General features: G+C 36.4%; 1 protein-coding gene across 2 annotated transcripts in view; it reads right to left on the bottom strand.

Moving 5' to 3' along the window:
• The window catches only part of SLC25A31 (solute carrier family 25 member 31), a 44,140-nt gene that overhangs the window by 6,959 nt on the left and 14,022 nt on the right, over window positions 1-23,159 (bottom strand). For both annotated transcript variants that reach the window (XM_003823100.5, XM_055111814.1), the window contains exons 2-4: window positions 22,745-22,872; window positions 3,180-3,297; window positions 246-400 (exon numbers count right to left, since the gene is read on the bottom strand). In XM_003823100.5, the coding sequence (XP_003823148.1) occupies window positions 246-400; window positions 3,180-3,297; window positions 22,745-22,872 (401 nt within the window). The remainder of the gene's footprint in view (window positions 1-245; window positions 401-3,179; window positions 3,298-22,744; window positions 22,873-23,159) is intronic.

Genomic DNA, 23,159 nt, shown 5'->3' with positions numbered 1-23,159 from the left:
TGATGTACAGTGAAAACACCTCAAAAACTTAGATACATGCTTTATAACTAAAGTCAGATCCATACTGCAGTTATAATTTAATTAGGTTATGGCAAAATCATGATTAAGCAGAATTTCATGTCTCTCTTTTTTCATCACTGATTTTTACTTTTATAATTAAAAGTAACATATCTGCTGAAAACATTACTAATTAAATAAATGGAAACCATATATTTAATATGTCCAAGTTAAAGCCCCCAGATTACCTTAACTGTGTCATAAGCTCCAAAATAAGAGGCTCGGTACACAATGATGCCCTGTACTGAAACACCAAACCCTTGGTATAAACCAGCAATTCCATCTGATTTTGCTATTTTCATAATACAGTCACCTAAACCCTTGAATTGTCGCTCCTCAGGACCTAAAATAAAGCCATTTAAAATCTATTAGCAACATTATATATCCAATAAACACTTCAATCAAAATAAACCTTTACAGATCTAAATGCTGAAATTCCCACTTACAAATCTAACAAAGAAGGCACAAATCAAAATCCTCCCGTTCTTTTACAGATAATCAAGATTTCAAGTACTATCTCAAAAGAAATAAATGGAAAATATTAATCTCTCATGAAAACAATTTACTTCAAACAACCTGCCTTAAAGTATTTTATTAAAGTTACCAGAAGTTACTAATTGAGGTTCAGAAAATAATTTGAAACAGGCCAGGTGAGATGGTTCATGCCTGTAATTCCAGTGCTTTGCGAGGCCAAGGCAGAAGGACTGCTTGAGGCCAGGAGTTCGAGACCAGCCTGGGCAACATAGTGAGACCCTGCCACTACAAAAAATAAAAAAAATTAGCCAGGAGGCTGAGGCAGGTAGATCACTTGAGACTAGGAGTTGGAGGTTTCACTGAGCTATGATTGTGCCACCGTACTCCAGCCTAGGCAACAGAGTAAGACCCTGTCTCTATTAAAACAAAACAAAACAAAACAAAGAAACACTTAGAAAGGAAAAACTTGGCAGGGCACAGTGCCTCATGCCTGTAATCCCAGCACTTTGGGAGGCTGAGGTGGGTGGATCACGAGGTCAGGAGTTCAAGACCAGCCTGGGCAAGATAGTGAAACCCTGTCTCGATTAAAAATACAAAAATTAGCCAGGCGTCGTGGTGGTCGCCTGTAATCCCAGCTACCCAGGAGGCTGAGGCAGGAGAACTGCTTGAACTTGGGAGGTGGAGGCTGCAGTGAGCTGGGATCATGCCACTGTACTCCAGCCTGGGTGACAGAGAAAGACTGTCTCAAAACAAAAACAAAAAACAACAACAACAAAAAACAAATAAAAAAACTCCAGGACTGTTGAAAAGCAAAAAGATAAAGCTAAAAACTAGTAAGGATAGTTTAAGATAGTTAACATTTCATATGAAGGGGTCATATTTTTCCAGTATTTTCTGGTTTTATTTTTCTTTTCCCTTGACCAAGAATTCCTTGACAATATTTTAAAACTATTATATATGTACAATGTAATCTTCCAAAAATAAACTAAATCTTCCTGATTTGAAAGAGAAAACAAAGCTATGGAACTTAAAGCAAGATAATATTGAGTTATTTTTACCCTCTTATTAATAAAAATAAACTTTCAACTTCCAGTTAAATAGATGAAACTCACATTTTTATTTTTGCTCAAACTGCCACCCCTTCTGAGACATTTTCTGATCACTTATTTAAAACTGGTATCACTCTCTTCTAACTTTTTTCCCTAGCATTTATCATTAAGTGACAATATATTTTAGTCATTTATTCATTTATTATTACTTGTGTCCTCCACTAGACTCTTAGGTACATGAGGCATGAACTCTATGTCTTACATGGGGGGTGGGGTGTGAATATGTGTGCATATATACACACATATACACACACACACACCCCCTGAGCTCTATATCTTATATGGGGGGTGAGGTGTGAATATGTGTGCATATATATACGCATATACACACTCACACACGCCCTGTATCTGCAGGCACCCTGTATTCCAGAAGGCACTCAATATTTGTTGAATGAATCTCTGTACCCTAAAGAAACTCTGTTACATTAATAATAATGAAATAAAACAGGTTTAAAGCCAGATAGGCCAATAAGAGAACATGACAGAATGAAATCTACAAAAGTTTGCCAGATGGAGAGAATAGGGAGGAGTGGTAATTCACCAAATAGAGCAGAAAAAGCTGAACCTATTTTCTTACAGAGGAAGATACTGCTGGGAAGCAAGCCATTTGATCACAATAACCTCAGAAAGACTTAGAAATCAGAGGAACTAACTACTACTTCCAGGATGAAAGCAAAGGAGCAGGGAGATGCTCAATATCCACAACCTCACCCTGAGCAGCCAAATGACTTACTGTGCTGCCACCCACAGAACTGAACACAAGGCTCCAGATTTAACTGGGCCAGTTGTGTGACCGCTGCAATCACTCAAACACTGAAAAAAGACTCACATAAAGATATTTTACTGTGAAATATAAGATCATCAGGGATAGAAAGAAACTAAAAAGAAAAAACATATACTAAAGGATCCGGAGTAAGCAAATTGGTATCTTAAGAGCAACATTAGAAACTAGAAGTCAGGGTAATATTTTCATAATTGTGAAGGAAAATAATTTTAAACTCAGACTTTTATATATGTCTTACCCTTTTTGAGAGGGTAAGACAAACACTTTTTTAAGATATGTAAGAGCTCAATTTATTTTTTTTCACTCTTTCTCAAAAAGTTACCAAAGAATATACTCTACCAAAAAACAAGGGTGTAATAACAAAAAAGGGAAGATGTGATATTTAAGTAAGGATAGAGGCAAAGGGACTCCCTAGGATGAGATTTGTGCATCTAACCTAGAAGGGAGCCACAGCTGAGACAGGACTAAGTGCATGGAAAAAAATCTAGGAAGGGCTTTCTAGGAAAAAAAAATGGGACTAAGTTATAAGCAGTTTTTATGTTCACTTTTTTGTTACAACAGGCTTTCCCTCCTTCCCTTTTTTAAGGGAAAAGAAGCAAGTAATATACTTTAGGCCCTATGACTCCACCATTTGGTTGAGAACAAAGTTCGTAGACTTTATCTGGTAACACTATTATAGCACAATTAATGACAATAAATAACAGATGGTTGAAAATGCAAAGAAGGAAAAGTTAGTATTTCTAAAAATCTCATACCTTTTCCAATATCGACACCTAATCGGGTTCGGGCAAAATCTAGAGGATATACTACACATAAGGATGTTGCCCCAGCAGCTCCACCAGAAGCCAGGTTTGCCAAAAACCACCTCCAGAACTGAAACATATTAATTTAAAAGTGGTTATTAAACCACAGAATCTAACTGTTTAAAATACCTGGTAAATTCTTATTTTTATAAATGTTAAAACACCAGATTTATAAGCTACTTTTATAAAGTAAACATCTATAATAATGCATACCATGCTATCCAAAATATTTTCTTTTTATAGCCATATAGCTTTTGTTTCATGCAGTCTGGAAGACACAGTTTAGATGCTGACATACTGAAATTCCAGGATATTTTAATGTTCTCCAGCAAAGCAGCCCAAATTAGCAAAAGACGTCGCATAATCATCTCTTTACGCTGTATACTTTTTTTTTCCTTAATAGCTACATAATTCTTAATAATAGTGCTTGCTATGATTACAATGTCAGGCACATATGGAGGCTTTAGTTGTGCCCTTTTTCTGTGAAGGGTGAAGTAAGTAGTATTATGGCAAAAAACTGCAATTACTTTTTGCACCAACCTAAAATACTTCACAATGCCCCAGCTTCACCTTGTAATTTAAATAGAATTAAATTTGAATAGCTCAAAAATACGTATTTAATTATGTTCAAATGACAACATGGAGATTGGCAGACATCAATCATAATGTAGTTGTATGGCATTTAAGTTAGGCCTCACTGGTCTACTAGTTCACATGAGCTATTGAAGAAGTATAATTACTTTTGATCAACATTTAAAATGTGCCCTCCCCAGGTTCAGCAAGATGCTTTTCAACATCTAGTGCTTATGCGAGAAGAAAGGAGTATCTGAATTGGAGCTGTTATGAAAAATCCAGGATACGAGGCCACTGCAAGCACTAAATACATTAAAGTGAATAATATGCTAGTCAAGCTCAATTTCTTGCTTTATTTTCTGGCTTTTATTTCTAACAATAAAGTGTCAGACAGTTTTGCAATTCTCAATGTTCTCTAGCCCTGGAATGCTCTTCCTTTTTTAAACAAAAAAGTAGTTATTGCTTCATGCTCTAATTCAAGTTCTACTTCTTTCATGAAATATCTGATCTCCAACCCATCTATTGAAACTGTATATGATCATACCCTCTTCCCATAAATACTTCATCTCTGTCAGAGAATTAAAGTTGAATCCCATGACCAATACGTAAAATGTATTAACATGTTATAGACTCTTCTTTTTTTTTCTGAGATGGAGTCTAGCTCTGTCACCCAAGCTGGAGTGCAGTGGCACGATCTCGACTCACTGCACAGACTCTTATTTTTTAAATATCACTTACAACCATTTTCTACTTTCAATTTATAATTATTTGTGTACATTTATACTCCTACAGACTATAAATTTCTTTTTTTTTTTTTTTTTGAGACAGAGTCTCGCTCTGTCGCCCAGGCTGGAGTGCAGTGGCGAGATCTCGGCTCACTGCAAGCTCTGCCTCCTGGGTTCACGCCATTCTCCTGCCTCAGCCTCCCGAGTAGCTGGGACTACAGGCGCCCGCCACCATGCCCAGATAATTTTTTTGTATTTTTTTTTTAGTAGAGATGGGGTTTCACTGTGTTAGCCACGATGGTTTCCATCTCCTGACCTCGTGATCCGCCTGCCTAGGCCTTCCAAAGTGCTGGGATTACAGGTGTGAGCCACTGCGCCCAGCCCAGACTATAAATTTCTTGAGGCCAGCATTATTTTTCCTTAACAGCTTTACTAAGTATAATTCACATATCATAAAATTCACCTATGTAAAGCGTACAATTCAATTGTTAATATATTCACAGAGTTGTGCAACCATCACCACAGTTTAGAATATTTTCATCACACCAAAAAGAAACCCCAGGCCTGTTATAAGTCACTCCACATCCTCCCTACCTCCTTAAGTCCTAGGCAACCATTAAACTACTTTCTGTCTCTATATATTTGCTTATCCTGGACATTTCATATAAATGGAATCACATAAGACACACTCTTTTTTGACTGGTTTCCTTCATTTAGCATGTTTTCAAGGTTCATCCATGTTGCAGTACATATTAATACTTCATTCCTTTTTATTACCAAATAATATTCTATTTTATGAACATTATCTACTCATCAGCTGATGAACATTTGGGTTGTTTCCATTTGTTTGAGGCCAAGATTCTTAATTCCTCTGTTTATTTCACAGAGCAAGTCAGGAGGTCTTGCCCAGAGATATGTATTAAATAAGTATTTGTTTAATAAAGTGTACTGGTAATGCCACTTACTGTTCCCAGACTCCCATGGATCTTTTTAAGTAACACTCATCAGTTTTATTGTATAAGCAGCATGTCTCATCATACAGAAATAATTAGATCAGGAGATTGCATCTGACATAAGGGTAGTTAATCCACAGTGTAGTAGATGATTGGTAACCTGGTAGAAAAACTGAGCTGGGCCAGAGCCTCTTTCTTGGGAACTGAACTTTAAATATTCAATACTAGTTATCAATAAGGACAGAAAAGGAAAAGTTAATGTCTTAGACTTTTTGGAGACTGTTTAAAGCTATAGATCCTCTCCTAAGAAAAATTACACATGTATAAACATATATTTTTAGAGTGTGGGGTATTCTGGAAGCATTCATGGATCCCAGGTTAAGAACCTCTGACCTTTAGAAAGGCCAAAAAGGATTACTATGGTACAAATATTGAATTTAAAGGAATAAGAAAATATCAGTAAGTAAAAAAAGTAGGCAATAATGAGAAAACAGAGCAAACACACATACTAAAAGCAGGTAATTAGAGAGAAAGAACAGATGACTTGGGAGAGAAAGATGAGAGTATAGTTTGGTCCGTAGAGGTGCCTGTGGCTGAAATTCAAGTGCCACTGTATCATTACAATAAATCATCTTTTTCCTGAGGTAATCTGAGTCAATCTCTGCTTATGAAAACCAAGCACATCAACCAAACAAAATATGTGGCATAAAGATTTATAAAGTAGATCTTAAGTTCTACTTAATCTTTTTTTCTTTCTCGATGAGAAAGAAGGCAGATCAATGATTTTTGGCGTGGATAATCGTGTAATTTATCATTCAAACCAGGACACTTCTGATACAGAAAGTGGGAGCTATGAAAAAACGACAGGGGCAGGCACAACATATATAAACAGTATGGCCGATCTATGTAGTGACGGTAGGAAGGATAGAAATAGAGGGAGAAAGGCAGTAAGAATCTGCCCATGCTGAGTGACGATCCTGCATTTATGTAACAAAGCCTGTCCCTCCACAAGTAAGACTGAAAATAAAACAGACCCAGAAAAGGTAGTATGTATATAAGTATAAGTGAGTTTTGGTTGTTGTAAGTTAGTAATTTAAAGTACTACTATATTGGTGTTTTCCTCCCCCCAGGCTGGAGTGCTGGGACTACAGGCGCCCGCCACCACACTCGGCTAATTTTTTGTATTTTTAGTAGAGACGGGGTTTCACCATGTTAGCCAGGATGGTCTTGATCTCCTGACCTTGTGATCTGCCCGCCTCGGCCTCCCAAAGTGCTGGGATTACAGGCGTGAGCCACCATGCCTGGCCTACTATATTGTTAAAAGAAGAGGCACGGAGAAGAATCAGGAAGGGAGAAGAAGATGAAAGTCTGAGAGTTCTGAGGAAAAATAATCCTATTTATTTTTAATTGTTGACAGATACTGTGTGAAAAGACTCAATGATGCATCAAACAACAAATGCCCTGAGACCAAAGTTGTTTATAACAACTTGTCTGGACAAGGAAGAGAGCTGGGAGCAGCTCTAGTCTTCCTCATTGAGGGCTGTGCTGAAAGCTGCTAAGGGGTGGCTGAGGAGCAGTTTATGCCCAGGCCCAGCTGAGGCTCATCCAGTCTAGTCACCTCAGGTGAGTTTGGGAGTTAGATTGGAACAAACTAGTGGAGCAAAAGCTTTAAGCTCTGAGTCCCACTCTCCTTCTCTGTACCTTCTGGGTAAAAATAATTACCTCAAAGAGTGAAGTGAAGATTCAGTGAAACAACATATATAGTAGGCACATGCTTCCCTTACCATTTTTTAAAAAACTTTTTATTTTGAGATAATTTTGGATTCACATGTATTATAAGGAGTAATATACAGAGAGACTATAAATCCTTCAACGAATTATCCTCAGTGTACTAAGCATATCTGTAGTACAAGAAATGGACATGATAAGGCCTACCCTATTCAGATTTTGTCAGTTTAACATGACTCAGTTGTGTGTTTATTCAGTTACGCGCAGTTTTGTCACATGTTCAAATTGGTCAACACTTCCATGAGAAGGATACCTCATGCCACTCTTAAAATCACAGCCACTTCTCTCCCTCCTGGCAAACAGTATTCTTTTTTCCATCACTATAATTTCATCATCTCAAGAACGTTATATAATAGCAATCAGAAAGCACATAACCTTTGAGATTGGCTTTTTCTACCTTAAAATCCAAAGTTGGTGCACATATCAAAAGTTTGTTCCTTTTTTGTATACTGATAAAATATACACAAGATTTACCATTTTAACTATTTTAAGTGTACAATTCAATGGCATTAAGTATGTTTGCAACATTGTTTAAACTTTGTCACTATTTCCAGAACTTTTTCATCATCCTAAACAGAACTCTGTAACTCATTAAACACTAACTCCCCATCTCCCCTCTCAGTAGTTTAACAGAGGTTAACCACCTATTAATCTATAGTCTGCCTTCTGTCACTATGAATTTGTCTATACTAAGTACTTAAGTAGAATCATACAATATTTGCCCTATCAAAAGTTTGTTCCTAGACAAGAGTGTCCACTCTCACCACTTCTATTCAACATAGTGGTGAAAGTCATAGCCAGAGCAATTAGGCAAGAGAAAGAAATAAAAAGCATTGAAATAGGAAAAGGGGAAGTCAAATTACATGAATAATTTAACCTAGAAAACCCTAGATATGCCTCCCAAACCCTAAATATACCTCTAGACCTGATAAATGACTTCAATAAAGTTTCCGGATACAAAATCAATGTACAAAAGTCAGTAGCATTTCTACACACCAATAGCATTCAAGTTGAGACTCAAATCAAGAACTCTATCCCATTTATAGTAGCCACAAAAAAAAAAAAAACCCATAGGAATACATTTCACCAAGGAGGTGAAAGATCCCTACAAGGAGAACTACAAAATATTGATGGAAGAAATCATACATGACACAAACAAATGGAGAAATATTCCATGCTCATGTACTGGAAGAATCAGTATCATTAAAATGACCATACTGCCCAAAGCAATTACAGATTCAACAGAATTCCTATCAAATTACCAACATCAGTTTTCGAAGAATTAGAAAAAAGCATTCTAAAATTCATATGGAACCAAAAAAAAGAGACCGAATTGCCAAAGGAATCCCACGCAAAAAGAACAAATCCATAGGCATCACATTACCTGACTTCAAACTATACTACAAGGCTATAATACCCCAAACAGCATGGTGCTGGTGCAAAAACAGACACATAGACCAATGGAAGCAAATAAAGAACCCAGAAACAAGGCCACACACCTACACTCAACTGATCTTTAACAAAGTTGACAATAATAAACAATAAGAAAAGGACACCCTATTCAACAAATAGTGCTGGGGAAAATGGCTAGCCATATGCAGAAGAATGAAACTGGGTCCCTACCCTTCACCATATACAAACATTAATTCCAGATGAATTAAAGACTAAAATTAAATATAAGACCTCAAACTAAAAAAATCCTAGACAAAAACCTAGGAAAAATTCTAAACATTGGCCTTGGCAAAGAATTGATGACTTAGACCTCAAAGTCAAATGCAACAAAAACAAAAATTGACAATTGGGACTTAAAAAGCTTCTGCACAACATTCAGTGGAGGAAACAGACAATATGCAGAATGGGAGAAAATATGTGCAAACTATGCACCTGACAAAGGATTAATATCCAGAATCTATAAGGAACTTAAATAAATTGACCAGAAAAAAACCAAATAATCCCATTAAAAAATGGGCAAAGGACATGAACAGACATTTCTCAAAAGATGACAGACAACTGGCCAACAAACATATGAAAAAATGTTCAACATCACTGATATGGTTTGGCTGTGTCCTCACCGAAATCTCAACTTGAATTTTATCTCCCAGAATTCCCACATGCTGTGGGAAGGACCCGGGGGGGGGGTGGTAACCAAATCATGGGGGTCAGTCTTTCCTATGCTACTCTTATGATAGTAAATAAGTCTCATGAGATCTGATGGGTTTATCAGGGGTTTCCACTTTTGCTTCCTCCTCATTTTTCTCTTGCCACTACCATGTAAGAAGTGCCTTTCACCACCCACCACGATTCTGAGGCCTCCCCAGCCATGTGGAACTGTAAGTCCAATTAAACCTGTTTTTCTTCCCAGTCTCAGGTATGTCTTTATCAGCAGCATGAAAATGGACTAATACACTAATCATCAGAGAAATGCATATTAAAAGCACAATGAGATACCATCTCACACTAGTCAAAATGGCTATTAAAAGGTCATAAAATGATATATGTCAGTCATGTGTAAAAACAGGGAATGCTTATACATTGTTGGTGGGAATGTAAATTAGTTCAACCCCCATGGAAAACAGTATGAAGATATCTCAAAGAACTAAAAATAGAACTACTATGCCATCCTATTACTGGCTATCTATCCAAAGGAAGAGAAATTATTGTATGAAAAAGACATCTGAACTTGTATGTTTATCTTAGCACGAATCACAATAACAAAGTTGTAGAATCAACCTAAGTGCCCAACAATGGATGACTGGATAAAGAAAATGTGGTACATATACACCACGGAATACCATACAGCTTTAAAAAAAGAATGAAATAATGTCCTTGGCAGCAACATGGATGCAGCTGGAGGCCATTATCCTAAGCGAATTAATGCAGAAACAGAAAATTAAATACTTCATGTTCTCACTTATAAGTGGGAACTAAACAGAGGGTACGTGTGGACATAAAGGTGGAAACAATAGACACTGGCAACTCCAAAAGCAGGGAGGAAAGTGGGGGAAGGGTTAAAAAGCTACCTGTTGGGTACCATGTTGACTATTTGGTTGATGGGTTCAACAGATGCCCAAACCCCAGCATTACACAATATACCCATGTAACAGACGTGTATGTATCCCCTGAATCTATTATTTTAAAATTTTCTTCCTTTCTACTGCTGAGTAATATCCTGTGATGTGATTTACCACAGTTTAATCATTTGCCTACTGAAGGACATCTGAGTTGTTTCCAGATTTTGCCTATTCTAAGAAAAGCTGCTACTGAACATTGTGTACACTGGTTTTTGTATGAACATAAATTTTCATTTCTCCAGGATAAATGCCCACCCAAAAGTGTAAACATGCATCATATGGTGGGTGCATGTTAGTTTCTAAGAAATCGCCATACTTTTTTCCACAGTGGCAGTGCCATTTCACATTCCACCAGCAATATAAGAGTGATTTGGTTTCTCTGCACTGTCCAATTTGGTGTTATCATTATTGTAGGTATTTAGTGATATCTTATTGTGTTGTATCAATGACTTAAAAAAATTTTTCGGTACAATGGCTAAAAGTATCAATGACTTAAAAAATTTTTTAGTTGACAAATAATTGTATATATTTATGGGGTACAATGTGTTGTTGTGATTTATATTTATATTGTTGAGTGGCCAAGCTAATTAACATATATATCACATACTTAAATTTTTGTGGTGAGAACATTTAAAACATACTCTTTTAGCAATTTTGAAATATACATTATTATTAACTACAGTCTCATGGTGTACAACAGAGCCCTAAAACTTATTCCTCCTGTCTAAATGAAACTTTGTACCCTTTGAGCAACATCTACCCATTCCTCATCCCCCCACGCTCCATCGACCTCAGAAACCACCAGTCTACTTTGCTTCTATGAGATCAAAATTTTAAAATTCCATATATAAGTGGGATGTACAAAGTCAGTAGCAGTATTTGTCTTTCTGCACCTGGCTTACTTCACTTAGCTGGTTATTCCATGTCACAAATGACAGAATTTCTGTCTTCTATAAGGCTGAGTAATATTCCACTGAATACATACATTTTCTTTATCCATTCATCTGCTCATGGACACTTAGGTTGCTTCCGTATCTTAGCTATTGTGAATAATGCTGCAATAAACAAGACTGCAGATTGTGCAGATATCTCTTCATCATGCTGATTTCAATTCCTTCGGATATATAACCCAGTAGTGGGACTGCTGAATACTGTGGCAGTTCTATTTTTTTTTTTTTTTGAGGTGGGGTCTTGCTTTGTCGCCCAGGCTGGAGCGCAATGGCGCGATCTTGGCTCACTGCAACCTCCACCTCCTGGGTTCAAGCGATTCTCCTGCCTCAGCCTCTCTAGTAGCTAGGATTACAGGAACACACCACTATGCTCAGCTAATTTTTGTATTTTTAGTAGAGATGGAGTTTCACCATGTTGGCCAGCTGGTCTCGAACTCCTGACCTCAGGTGATCCGCCCGCCTCGGCCTATCAAAGTGCTGGGATTATAGGCGTGAACCGCAGCACCTGGCCCTATTTTTAGTTTTTTAAGGTACTTTTATATTATTTTCTAAAGCGTCTATAGTAATTTACATTTCCACCAACAGTATACAAGGGTTTTCTTTTCTCTCTAGTCTTGCTCACGCATATCTTTCATATTTTTGATAATAGTCATTCTAACAGGTATGAGGTGATATTTCAAAGCGGTTTTAATTTGCATTTCCCTGGCTAGTAATGTTCAGCATTTTTTCATGTACCTGTTGTCCATCTGTATGTCTTCGTTTGAGAAGTGTCTCTTTAGGTTTTTGGTACATTTTCTAATCAGGTCATTTGTTTTTATATTATGAAAGTATTTGAATTCTCTATACAGTTTTTATATTAGCCCCTTTGTCAGATTTTTTTTGGCAAATATTTTGTTTGCAAACATATTCTCCCAAGTCACGGGTTGTCTCATCACTCTGTTGTTTCCTTTGCTGTTCAGAAGCATTTTAGTTTGATACTATCCCATCTGTCTATAAGTTTTGCTTTTATTACTTGTGCTCTTAGGGTCATATCCAAAAAATCATGGCTCAGACCAATGTCATGGAGCTTTTCCCCAATGTTTTATGTTTCAGGTCTCATATTTAAATCTTTAATATGTTTTAATTTTTTTGTATATGGTGTGAGATAAGAGTCCAATTTCATTCTTCTGCATATGGACATCCCTTTTGTCAATACCACTTATTGAAGAGACTGTCCTTTCCCCATTGTGTGTTCTTGGCTTCTTTGTCAAGAATCAACTGACCATAGATATGTGAGTTTACTTCTGGGCTTTCTGTCCTGTCATACTGGTTGGTTGTTTTTATGCCATTTTCACGCTGTTTTGATTACTATAGCTTTGTAGCAGATTTTAAAACCAGGTGGTACGATAGCTCCAGCTCTGTTCTTTTTGTGGGTATTTTGTGATCCCATATAAATTGAAGGATTCTTTTTTTATTTCTGTGAAAAAATGCCATTGGAATTTTGATAGAAACAGCACTGCATCTGTAGATTATTTTGGATAGTAGGGGCATTTTAATAGTATTAATTTTTCCAAACTATGAACACACGATGAGTTTCCAGTTACTTGTGCATTCTTCTACTAGTTTTATGTTTCAGGTCTTATATTTCAGTTTCAGTTTCTTTAATCAGTGTTTTAAACTTTTCAGTATATGGATCTTTCACCTCCTTGGTTAAATTTACTAAGCATTTTGTGTTTTTTTAAAAAAGCTATTGTAAATGTTATTATTTTCTTATTTCTTGTTAAGAGAATTCATTGTTAGTATGTAAAATGTGACTAATTTTTGCATGTTAATTTTGTATCCTGTGACTTTACTGAATTCATTTACCAGTACTAACAGTTTTCTGGTGGTCTTTGGGGTTTTCTATATATAAGATCATGCTACCTGACAACAGAGACAATATTACTTCTTTCTGTCCATGTGCATGCCTTTTATTTCTTTTGCTTGTCTAATTGCTCTGGCTAGGACTTCTAGTACTTTGTTGAATAGAAGTGGTGAGTGTGTCTGGTTTGTGATCTTAGAGAAAAAGCTTTCAACTTTTCACTGTTGTATATAATGTTAGCTGTGGGCTTATCATATGTGATTTTTTTTGTGTTGAGATACATTCCTTCTATGCCTAACTTGCTGAGTTTTTAATATGAAAGAATGAACTTTGTAAAATGCTTTTTCTGACATCTACTCAGATGCTGCTATGGTTTTTGTTAATACAGTTTATCACATGTATTGATTTGTGTATATTGAACTATCCTTATTTCTCAGGAATAAATCCCACTTGATCATAATAAATAATCCTTTTAATGTGCAGGTGAATTCAGTTTGCTAGTATTTTCTTGAGGATTTCTGCATGTTTGTTCACTAGGGACGCTGACCTGTAATTTTCTTTTCTTCTAGTGTCCTTCTCTGGTGCTTTGGTATCAGAGTAATGCTGACCTCATAAAATGAGTCTGAAGGTGTTGCCTTCTCTTCCATTTTTTTGAAGACTGTGAGGAGGACTGGTATTAGTTCTTAAATATTTGCCATAAAGCCATCTGATCCTGGGTTTTTCTTTGGAAGTTTTTGATTATGGACTTAATATCCTTACTCATTGTTGGTCTGTTCAGATTTTCTAGTTCTTCATGATTCAGTGTTGATAAGTTGTATGTTTCTATGAATTTATCCATTTCTTCCAGGCTACATAATTACTTGGCATATAAATTTTCATAACTTATATGGCATAAAAATCCTTCAATACTCTTATGATCTTTTGCATTTCTAGGTTTCAGCTACAATGTCTCCTCTTTCACTTCTGATTTATATGAGACTTATTTTTAGTCCTAGCCAAGGGTTTTTCTATTTTGTTTATCTGTTCAAAGAACCCACTCTTAGTTTTTAAAAATCTTTTATCTCTAGTCTCTATTTCATTTATTTCTATTGTGATTTTTTTTTCCTTCCTTCAACTGATTTTGGGCTTAGTTTATCCTTCTTTTTCTAGTTCTGTAAGGTTTAACATTAGGTTATTTGAGGTCTTTCTTCTGTTGCTATAAACTTCCTCTTAGAACTGCTTTTGCTATACCCTATAAGTTTTGCTATGCTGTGCTTCCATTTAAATTTCTCTCAAGATATTTAAAAATTTTCCTTTTGGTTTCTTCTTTGATCCACTGGTTGTTCAGAAGCATGTTGTTTAATTTCCACATATTTGTGATTTTCCCTAAATTTCTCCTGTTCTTGATTTCTAGTTTCACTCCACTGTGGTCAGAAAAGATAACTTGACATGATTTCAACCTCCTTAAATTTGTTAAGACTTGCATATATGCTTGTGAAAATGTGTATTCTGCAGGTTTTGGATAGAATGTTCTAAATATATCTGTTAGATCTAAAGTGCAGTTCAAGCTCAATGTTTTCTTATTTTCTGTCTGGATGATCTGCCCATTGTTGAAAGTGCAGTATGCATTGCAGTCTGTCTCTCCCTTCAAATCTATTAATATTTGTTTTATAGATTTAGGTGCTCCAATGTAGAGTGCATTTATATTTACAATTGTTATATCCTCTTGATGAACTGACCCCTTTATCATTATGTAATGACATTCTTTGTTTTCAGTTTTTGACTTAAAGTCTATTTTGTATGATGTAAGTATAGCCACCTCTGTTCTTTTCAAATTTCCATTTGCCTGCAATATCTTTTTTTTTTATTATACTTTAAGTTCTAGGGTACATGTGCACAATGTGCAGGTTTGTTACATATGTATAAATGTGCCATGTTGGTGTCCTGCACCCATTAACTCATCATTTACATTAGATATATCTCCTAATGCTATCCTACCCCCTCCCCCTACCCCACAACAGGCCCAGGTGTGTGATGTTCCCCTTCCTGTGTCCATGTGTTCTCATTGTTCAATTCCCACCTATGAGTGAGAACATGCGGTGTTTGGTTTTTTGTCCTTGCAATAGTTTGCTGAGAATGATGGTTTCCAGCTTCATCCATGTCCCTACAAAGGACATGAACTCATCATTTTTTATGGCTGCATAGTATTCCATGGTGTATATGTGCCACGTTTTCTTAATCCAGTCTATCACTGATGGACATTTGGGTTGGTTCCAAGTCTTTGCTATTGTGAATAGTGCCTCAATAAACATACGTATGCATGTGTCTTTATAGCAGCATGATTTATAATCCTTTGGGTATATACTCAGTAATGGGATAGCTGGGTCAAATGGTATTTCTAGTTCTAGATCCTTGAGGAATCGCCACACTGTCTTCCACAATGGTTGAACTAGTTTACAGTCCCACCAACAGTGTCAAAGTGTTCCTATTTCTCCATATCCTCTCCAGCACCTGTTGTTTCCTGACTTTTTAATGATTGCCATTCTAACTGGTGTGAGATGGTATCTCATTGTGGTTTTGATTTGCATTTCTCTGATGGCCAGTGATGATGAGCATTTTTTCATGTGTCTGTTGGCTGCATAAATGTCTTCTTTTGAGAAGTGTCTGTTCATATCTTTTGCCCACTTTTTGATGGGGTTTTTTTCTTGTAAATTTGTTTGAGTTCTTTGTAGATTCTGGATATTAGCCCTTTGTCAGATGAGTAGATTGCAAAAATTTTCTCCCATTCTGTAGGTTGCCTGTTCACTCTGATGGTAGTTTCTTTTGCTGTGCAGAAGCTCTTTAGTTTAATTAGATCCCATTTGTCAATTTTGTCTTTTGTTGCCATTGCTTTTGGTGTTTTAGACATGAAGTCCTTGCCCATGCCTATGTCCAGAATGGTATTGCCTAGGTTTTCTTCTAGGGTTTTTATGGTTTTAGGTCTAACATTTAAGTCTTTAATCCATCTTGAATTAATTTTTGTATATGGTGTAAGGAAGGGATCCAGTTTCAGCTTTCTACATATGGCTAGCCAGTTGCCCAGCACCATTTATTAAATAGGGAATCCTTTCCCCATTTCTTGTTTTTGTCAGGTTTGTTAAAGATCAGATGGTTGTATATGCCTGGTATTATTTCTGAGGGCTGTGTTCTGTTCCACTGGTCTATATCTCTGTTTTGATACCAGTACCATGCTGTTTTGGTTACCGTAGCCTTGTAGTATAGTTTGAAGTCAGGTAGCGTGATGTCTCCAGCTTTGTTCTTCTGGCTTAGGATTGACTTGGCAAGGTGGGCTCTTTTTTAGTTCCATATGAACTTTAAAGTAGTTTTTTCCAATTCTGTGAAGAAAGTCATTGGTAGCTTGATGGGGTATATGTGTATACTTAAGGCTAAAGTAAGCCTCTTACAGGCAACTGACTGTTGAGTCTTTTTAATCCCTTTACCACTATGTTTTTTAATTAAAAATCATTCATTTACAATTTAAGTTATTGATAAATATGGACTTACTATTGCCATTTTGTTAACTGTTTACTTTTTTGTAGTTCATTTCTTCTTTTCCTCCAGTCTTGGTGTCTTCCTTCATAATTTGTTGTATTTCTGTAAAGGTAGGCTTTAATTCCTTTCTCTTTTTTTTTGTATTTACTAGAGGTTTTTAACTTTATGGTTATCATGGGGCTCACATAAAACACTTTATAATTACAATATTCTAATTTAAGGTGATTATCAACTTAAGTTCAACTGCACATAAAAACTCTACATGTTTACTTCTCCATTTTATGCTACTGATATCACATTTTACATTTATGTATACTGCATATCTGTTAAATATTATAGTTGTTTTTAATAATGTCTTCTGACGTTAAGGATTAAAAGTGATAAACACATCACCTTTACAGTATTAGAGTATTTCAAATTTGACAACACAAATGGTTCAAATTACAATTTTTGACTTTACCATGAGTTTATAAGGAAATAATCCCATCATGAGTCAAGGAGTATTTGGACTTCCAATGGTTCAACTTATGATTTTTGACTATATAATCAATTTATCAGGGCATTAAATGCATTTTTGACTTAATATTTTCCACTTATGAGTTTATCATGATGTAACCCTACTGTAAGTTGACGAGCACCTGTATACCTTTACCACTGAAGTTTATACTTTCATATGTTTTCATGTTGTTATTTATTGTCCTTTCAACTTAAAGAATTTCCATTAGCATTTCTTGCAAGGTCAGTCTGGTGGTGATGAACTCCTTTAGCTTTTGCCTTGAAATGTGTCTTTAACTCTCTTTCATTTCTGACAGACAATTTAGCCAGGTGTAATATTCTTGGCTGACATTTTTTTTTTCTTTTAGCACTCTGAAAATGTCATGCCAATACTCCTGGCTTGCAAGGTTTCCTTTAAGAAGTTCACTTATAACCTCACGTGATTAATTCTTTCTGCTACTTTTAAAATTCTTTGTTTTTGACTTTTGGCAAGTTGGTTAAAATGTATCTCCTAGTATTCTTTGTTTATTTATTTTTAGACATGGGGTCTTGCTGTATTGCTCAGGCTTGTCTCAAACTCCTGGCTTCAAGCAATCATCCCACCTCAAGTATTCAGGATAACCAGAGTTATCCCAGCCTCCTCAGGATCTGGGATAACAGGAGTGAGTCACTGCACCTGGCATTTTTTTTTTTTTTTTTTTTTTTTGAGATGGAGTCTCACTCTGTCACCCAGGCTGGAATGCAGTGGTGCAATCTCAGCTCACTGCAATCTCCACCTCCTGGGTTCAAGCGATTCTCCTGCCTCACCATACCCAGCTAATTTTTGTATTTTTAGTAGAGATAAAGTTTCACCATGTTGGCCAGGATGGTCTCGATCTGCTGACCTCGTGATCCGCCTGGCTCGGCTTCCAAAAGTGCTGGGATTACAGGCCTGAGCCACTACACACCTGTGCCCATCCACACCTGGATCTTTTTAAAATTAATCTTGCTTGGAGTCCTCTGAGCTTCCTGAATCTGGACGTCCATACATTTCCAAAGATTTGGGAAATTTTCAGACAATATTTTTAAAAATAAGCTTTCTTCCCCTTTTTCTTCATCGTGTACTGCCATAATTCACACATTTGTACATTTGATGGTGTCTCATAAGTTCCTTATGCTTTCTTCAGTCTTTATATTTTTTTCTCTAATTGGCTAATTTTAAATGACCTATCTTTGAGTTTGCTGATACTTTCATCTGCATGATTGCGTCAGCTGTTAAAGCTCTCTACTGAGCTTTTTCAGTTCTGTCACTGTATTCTTCAGCTCCAGGATTTCTGTTTTGTTTTGTTTTTTTTTTAATGGTTTCAACTTCGTTATTAAAGTTCCCATTTTGTTCATGTATGGTTTTGTTTTCCTATTTTCATTCAGTTGTCTATCTTGCATCTTATTAAGATTCTTTAAGATAATTATTTTGAATTATTTCATAGGCAATTTGTATATCTCCATTTGTTTGGGGTCTGTTATTGGAGCATTATTAGTTTCCTTTGGTGATGCCCTGGTTGCCTGAGTCTTTGTTATCCATGTAGCCTTGTATTGGTGTCTGGATATCTGAAAGACCAAACTTTTCTTGCAGTCTTAGAAAACTGGTTTTGGCAAATTAAAATCTTCTCCTGTTAGGTCTTTGGACTGATAGGACTGCTATATATATAGCAGTTCAGTGGGGTTGGATCCAAGTCACATGGCTGCTGCTGGGTCCACAGTGGAGAATGGAGTTGGTGGGTCTCTAACCAAAAACTGTAGTGAGCACATATCCTATCTAGATCCTGGGTGAACTGGACTGTCTCAAGGACCTTGGTCTGTGAGTTGGTGCCAGGATGAGGGCCTGCATGTTTCATTGATGGTAGGCCTGTTACTAGGTGTGCTGATGGGTGTGGTTTCCTCCCAACTCTGGAACCATTTCCATTAGATGACGGGGTGGGTCCCTGGGAAGGGAGTACTGACTTGGTCCATGGGTGACAGGGGCTGGAACCAAGTCACAAGGTTGTTTTAGGACTGTTGAGACCGAGCTCTTTAAGCTTGTCTCTGGGGTCACGTACAGATGAGCCTCCTGGTGGGTGTTGGGTGAGCAGGCATGCTCTCAGGCTGCAAATGAGAAGGGCAGGAGCCGATTTATAGGACTGTTTCAAGATCTATAAGGGACTGAGCTGAGTGACTCAGCTGGGAGAGTTTGTGCTAACATTGTGATTTATGGTAAACACCTGTTTGTCTATGCCTGAGGTTTTGGACTAAGCTGTATGAGTTTGATCTCTGGAAGGGGACCAGAAACTGTGTAGCTAAGGTCAGTCACATTCCACGCCTATGATACTGATCCCAAAGAAAAACCCTGGACACCAAGGCTTAGGTAAGCTCACTGTGGCAACACATCACGTGTTGTCATATGTTCTTGGGAAGTAAGTATTCTGTCTACATGATTCACTAGGACGGGACAACTATAAACTTGCACCTGGTTTCTCTAGGTCTCTTCCCTGCGTGCCTTTTTCCTTTGATTTTAATTGGAGTACCTTTGCTTTAATAAACCACAGTATAACAGATTTTCTAAGTTCTATATGTCCTTCTAGTCACTGACCCTGAGGATAGTTTTGGAGACCCTGACGCTGTGGAACTAACAATCTGAGTCAAGGGAAATTCCAATTATTAGAGCTGTCAGCTTAAGAGGCCAGAAACATTTTACTGAATGCCTGTCATAAAAGCAAGGTACTATGCTATGCATTTCACAAGTAATCTCATCTAAACCTCATAATAAAACTACGAGATAGGTATTATTATGCCCAAATTTTAGAAGAGGAAACTAGGGATCAGAGAAGTAAACTGACTTTTAAAACCTCATACAGTCACAAAGAGAATAAAATACCTAGGAATACAGCTAATCAGGGAAGTGAAAGATCTCTATCTGATATCTTCTCTGATTTCTATGAGCAGTGTTTTGTAATTCTCATCTTTCACCTCCGGAGGTGACACAAACAAATGGAAAAATATCCAATGCTCATGGACAGGAATAATTAATATCATTAAAATGGTCATATTTCCCAAAGCAATTTACAGATTCAATGCTATTCCTATCAAACTACCAATGACATTCTTCACAGAACTAGAAAAAACTGTTTAAAAATTCATATGTAACCAAAAAAGAGCCCGAATAGCCAAACAAAAATAAGAAAGCTTAGAGGTATCATGTTACCCAACTTCAAACTATAGAACTGGGCTAAAGTAACCAAAACAGCATGGTACTAAGACAAGAACAGGCACATAGGCCAATGGAACAGAATAGAGAGCCCAGAAATAAAACCGCACATCTACAGTCATCTAATCTTTGACAAAGCTGACAAAAACAAGCAATGAGGAAAGGACTCCTTATTCAATAAATAGTGGTGGGATAACTGGCTAGCCATATACAGAAGATTAAAGCTGGACTCCTTCCTTACACCATATATAAAAATCAACCCAAGATGGATTAAAGACTTAAATGTAAAACCCAAAACTATAAAAACCCTGGAAGACAACCCAGGCAATATCATCCTTGACATAGGAATGGGCAAAGATTTCATGAAAAAGACACCAAAAGCAATTGCAACAAAAGCAAAAATCGACAAATAGGATCTACTTAAACTTAAGAGCTTCTGCACAGCAAAAGAAACTATCAACAGAGTAAACAGACAACCTACAGAATGGGAGAAAATATTTGCAAAGTGACAAAGGTCTACTATCTAGCATCTACAAGGAACTTAAATTTGCAACAGAAAAACAACCCCATTAAAAAGTGGGCAAAGGACATAAACAGACACTCTTGAAAAAAAGACATACACGTGGCCAACAACCATATGGAAAAGGCTCAGTATCACTGATCATTAGAAAAATGCAAATCAAAACCACAATGTGATACTGTCTCATGGTCAAAATGGCTACTATTCAAAAGTCAAAAAATAACAGATGCTGGCGAGGTTGTGGAGAAAAGGGAACACTTATATACTGTTGGTGGGAGTGTAAATTAGTTGGACCATTGTGGAAAGCAGTATAGTGATTCCTCAAAGAGCTAAAAACAGAGGTATCATTACTGGGTATATACCCAGAGTAACATAAATCATTCTACTATAAAGACACATGTATGTGAATGTTCATTGTAGCACTACTCACAATAGCAAAAACCTGGAATTAACCTAAGTGCCCATAAATGGCAGATTGGATAAAGAAAATGTGGTACATATATAACATGCGATACTATGCAGCCATAAAAAAGTACAAAATCACGTATTTTGTGGGAACATGAACAGAGCTTGAGGGTATTATCCTTAGCAAACTAATGCAGGAACAGAAAACCAAATACTGCATGTTCTCACTTGTAAGTGGGAGCTAAATGATGAGAACTTATGAATACAAATAAGGAAAAAACAGACATTGGGATCTACTTGAGGGTGGGTGGTGGGAGGATGGAGAGCTGCAGGAAAAATAACTATTGGGTGCTAGGCTTAATACTTGAGTGATGAAATTATCTGTACAAAAAACCCCTGTGACACGAGTTTACCTATAAAGCAAACCTTCACATGTACCCCTAAACCTAAAATAAAAGTAAAAAAACCTCATGTAGCTAAATAAGATCCAAATCTAAACCTTCCAATTCTAAGTCTAGGGAATTTTCTTGGTTACCTTTCTACCTGTGCCCCCTCACCCTGCCCCACCACCCTGGCCAAAGTACAGGGCAAAACATTCAATGAACAACTGTTAATAAAACTGTGAAAAAAGGGAATACAGAGCATAAAAGGAAATTTAAGGAGGCAGCAACAATGAAATGTTCCACAAAGACTTGCTTTTAAGAAACCTCCTAAGACAACTTGGTTGGCTGAGGCAGGAGTGGGAGATGAGGAGTAATAGGGAGAAAAAGAGAAAAGATGACGGGGAAGAGAGATTTTTTAAGAGTGAGGGGAAGATCTTGGGAGTAATGTAGGTAGTATAGTGTATTGCATACAACAAAACAAATAGAAATCAGAATAAATAACATGTAGTTTATATGAGTAGGAAATTTTGAAATTGAGATTTTGTAACCAAGGGAGTAATTACTTCGAAAAAAAAAAGTATCCTTGCAATAAAAAGAATTCTCTAGTTTAAATTTATCATTTTCCAGTTTTGCTCCATTTGGACTTCCTATACACTTTAATCTCAGCTAAATATATCTTTATTCTCAAAGAAGAAAGAATTTACTTCTTCAGGATATAAATTACCTCAGTAATAGGAACTACGTACTTGTTGATTTCTTTCTGCGCTTAAAATAAGCAGACAAAATGCCATGTTTCCCCAGTGCAAAACAGTGATAAGATGAAATTACATTAAGTGTAATATTTATTCAAAAAATACTGCCTTAAGACAAAAGATCCTTTATGATTTTTGTAACAATAAACACTTACTATTTTTTCCCACTACTTGAGCACATCCTCCCCAAATAAAACATCACAGTTAAGACAAATCTAACCATTTTAAAGAAAATTTTAGAGATAGTGAAATATATTTACATTGGATGGGAAATTTATATTGGATGGAAAATTTCTATATTGGAAGGAAAAAGTAAAAAAAAATATAATTACCTGTTTTTCTTTATTAACTCCAGACATGAATAGCTGCTTGTATTTGTCCTTAAAAGCAAAGTTTAGAGCTTGTGTTGGAAAATACCGAATAACATTTGCCAAATTGCCACGCCAAAAACTGAAGAAACCTACAGAGGGAAACATATAAATACATAAACCTACATTGTATTATTAAACAATTGCCATAGTTTTAGCAAATTTAGCTATATGAACTATCTAAAACATACTCTTTCTTATGAGAAAAATAAAGTTTTCTAAAATGTGTGTCTCCATTGAAAAATAAAAAGGCAGTGTTAACTCTATTGAACCCCATTCCATTTTTTAAAAAATTTCAAATAAAGAGCTTTGAATACCTAAAACGGAAAGTGTTATCAGTTGAATATAGGGCTCTTTACTAGTAGATAAACAGAACTCA

This window comes from Pan paniscus, chromosome 3 (assembly GCF_029289425.2).
Source record: "Pan paniscus chromosome 3, NHGRI_mPanPan1-v2.0_pri, whole genome shotgun sequence".
In the NCBI taxonomy this organism is placed as follows: domain Eukaryota; kingdom Metazoa; phylum Chordata; class Mammalia; order Primates; family Hominidae; genus Pan; species Pan paniscus.
Note: the sequence above shows the minus strand (reverse complement) of the source record. Positions and strands in the feature narration are given on the sequence as shown.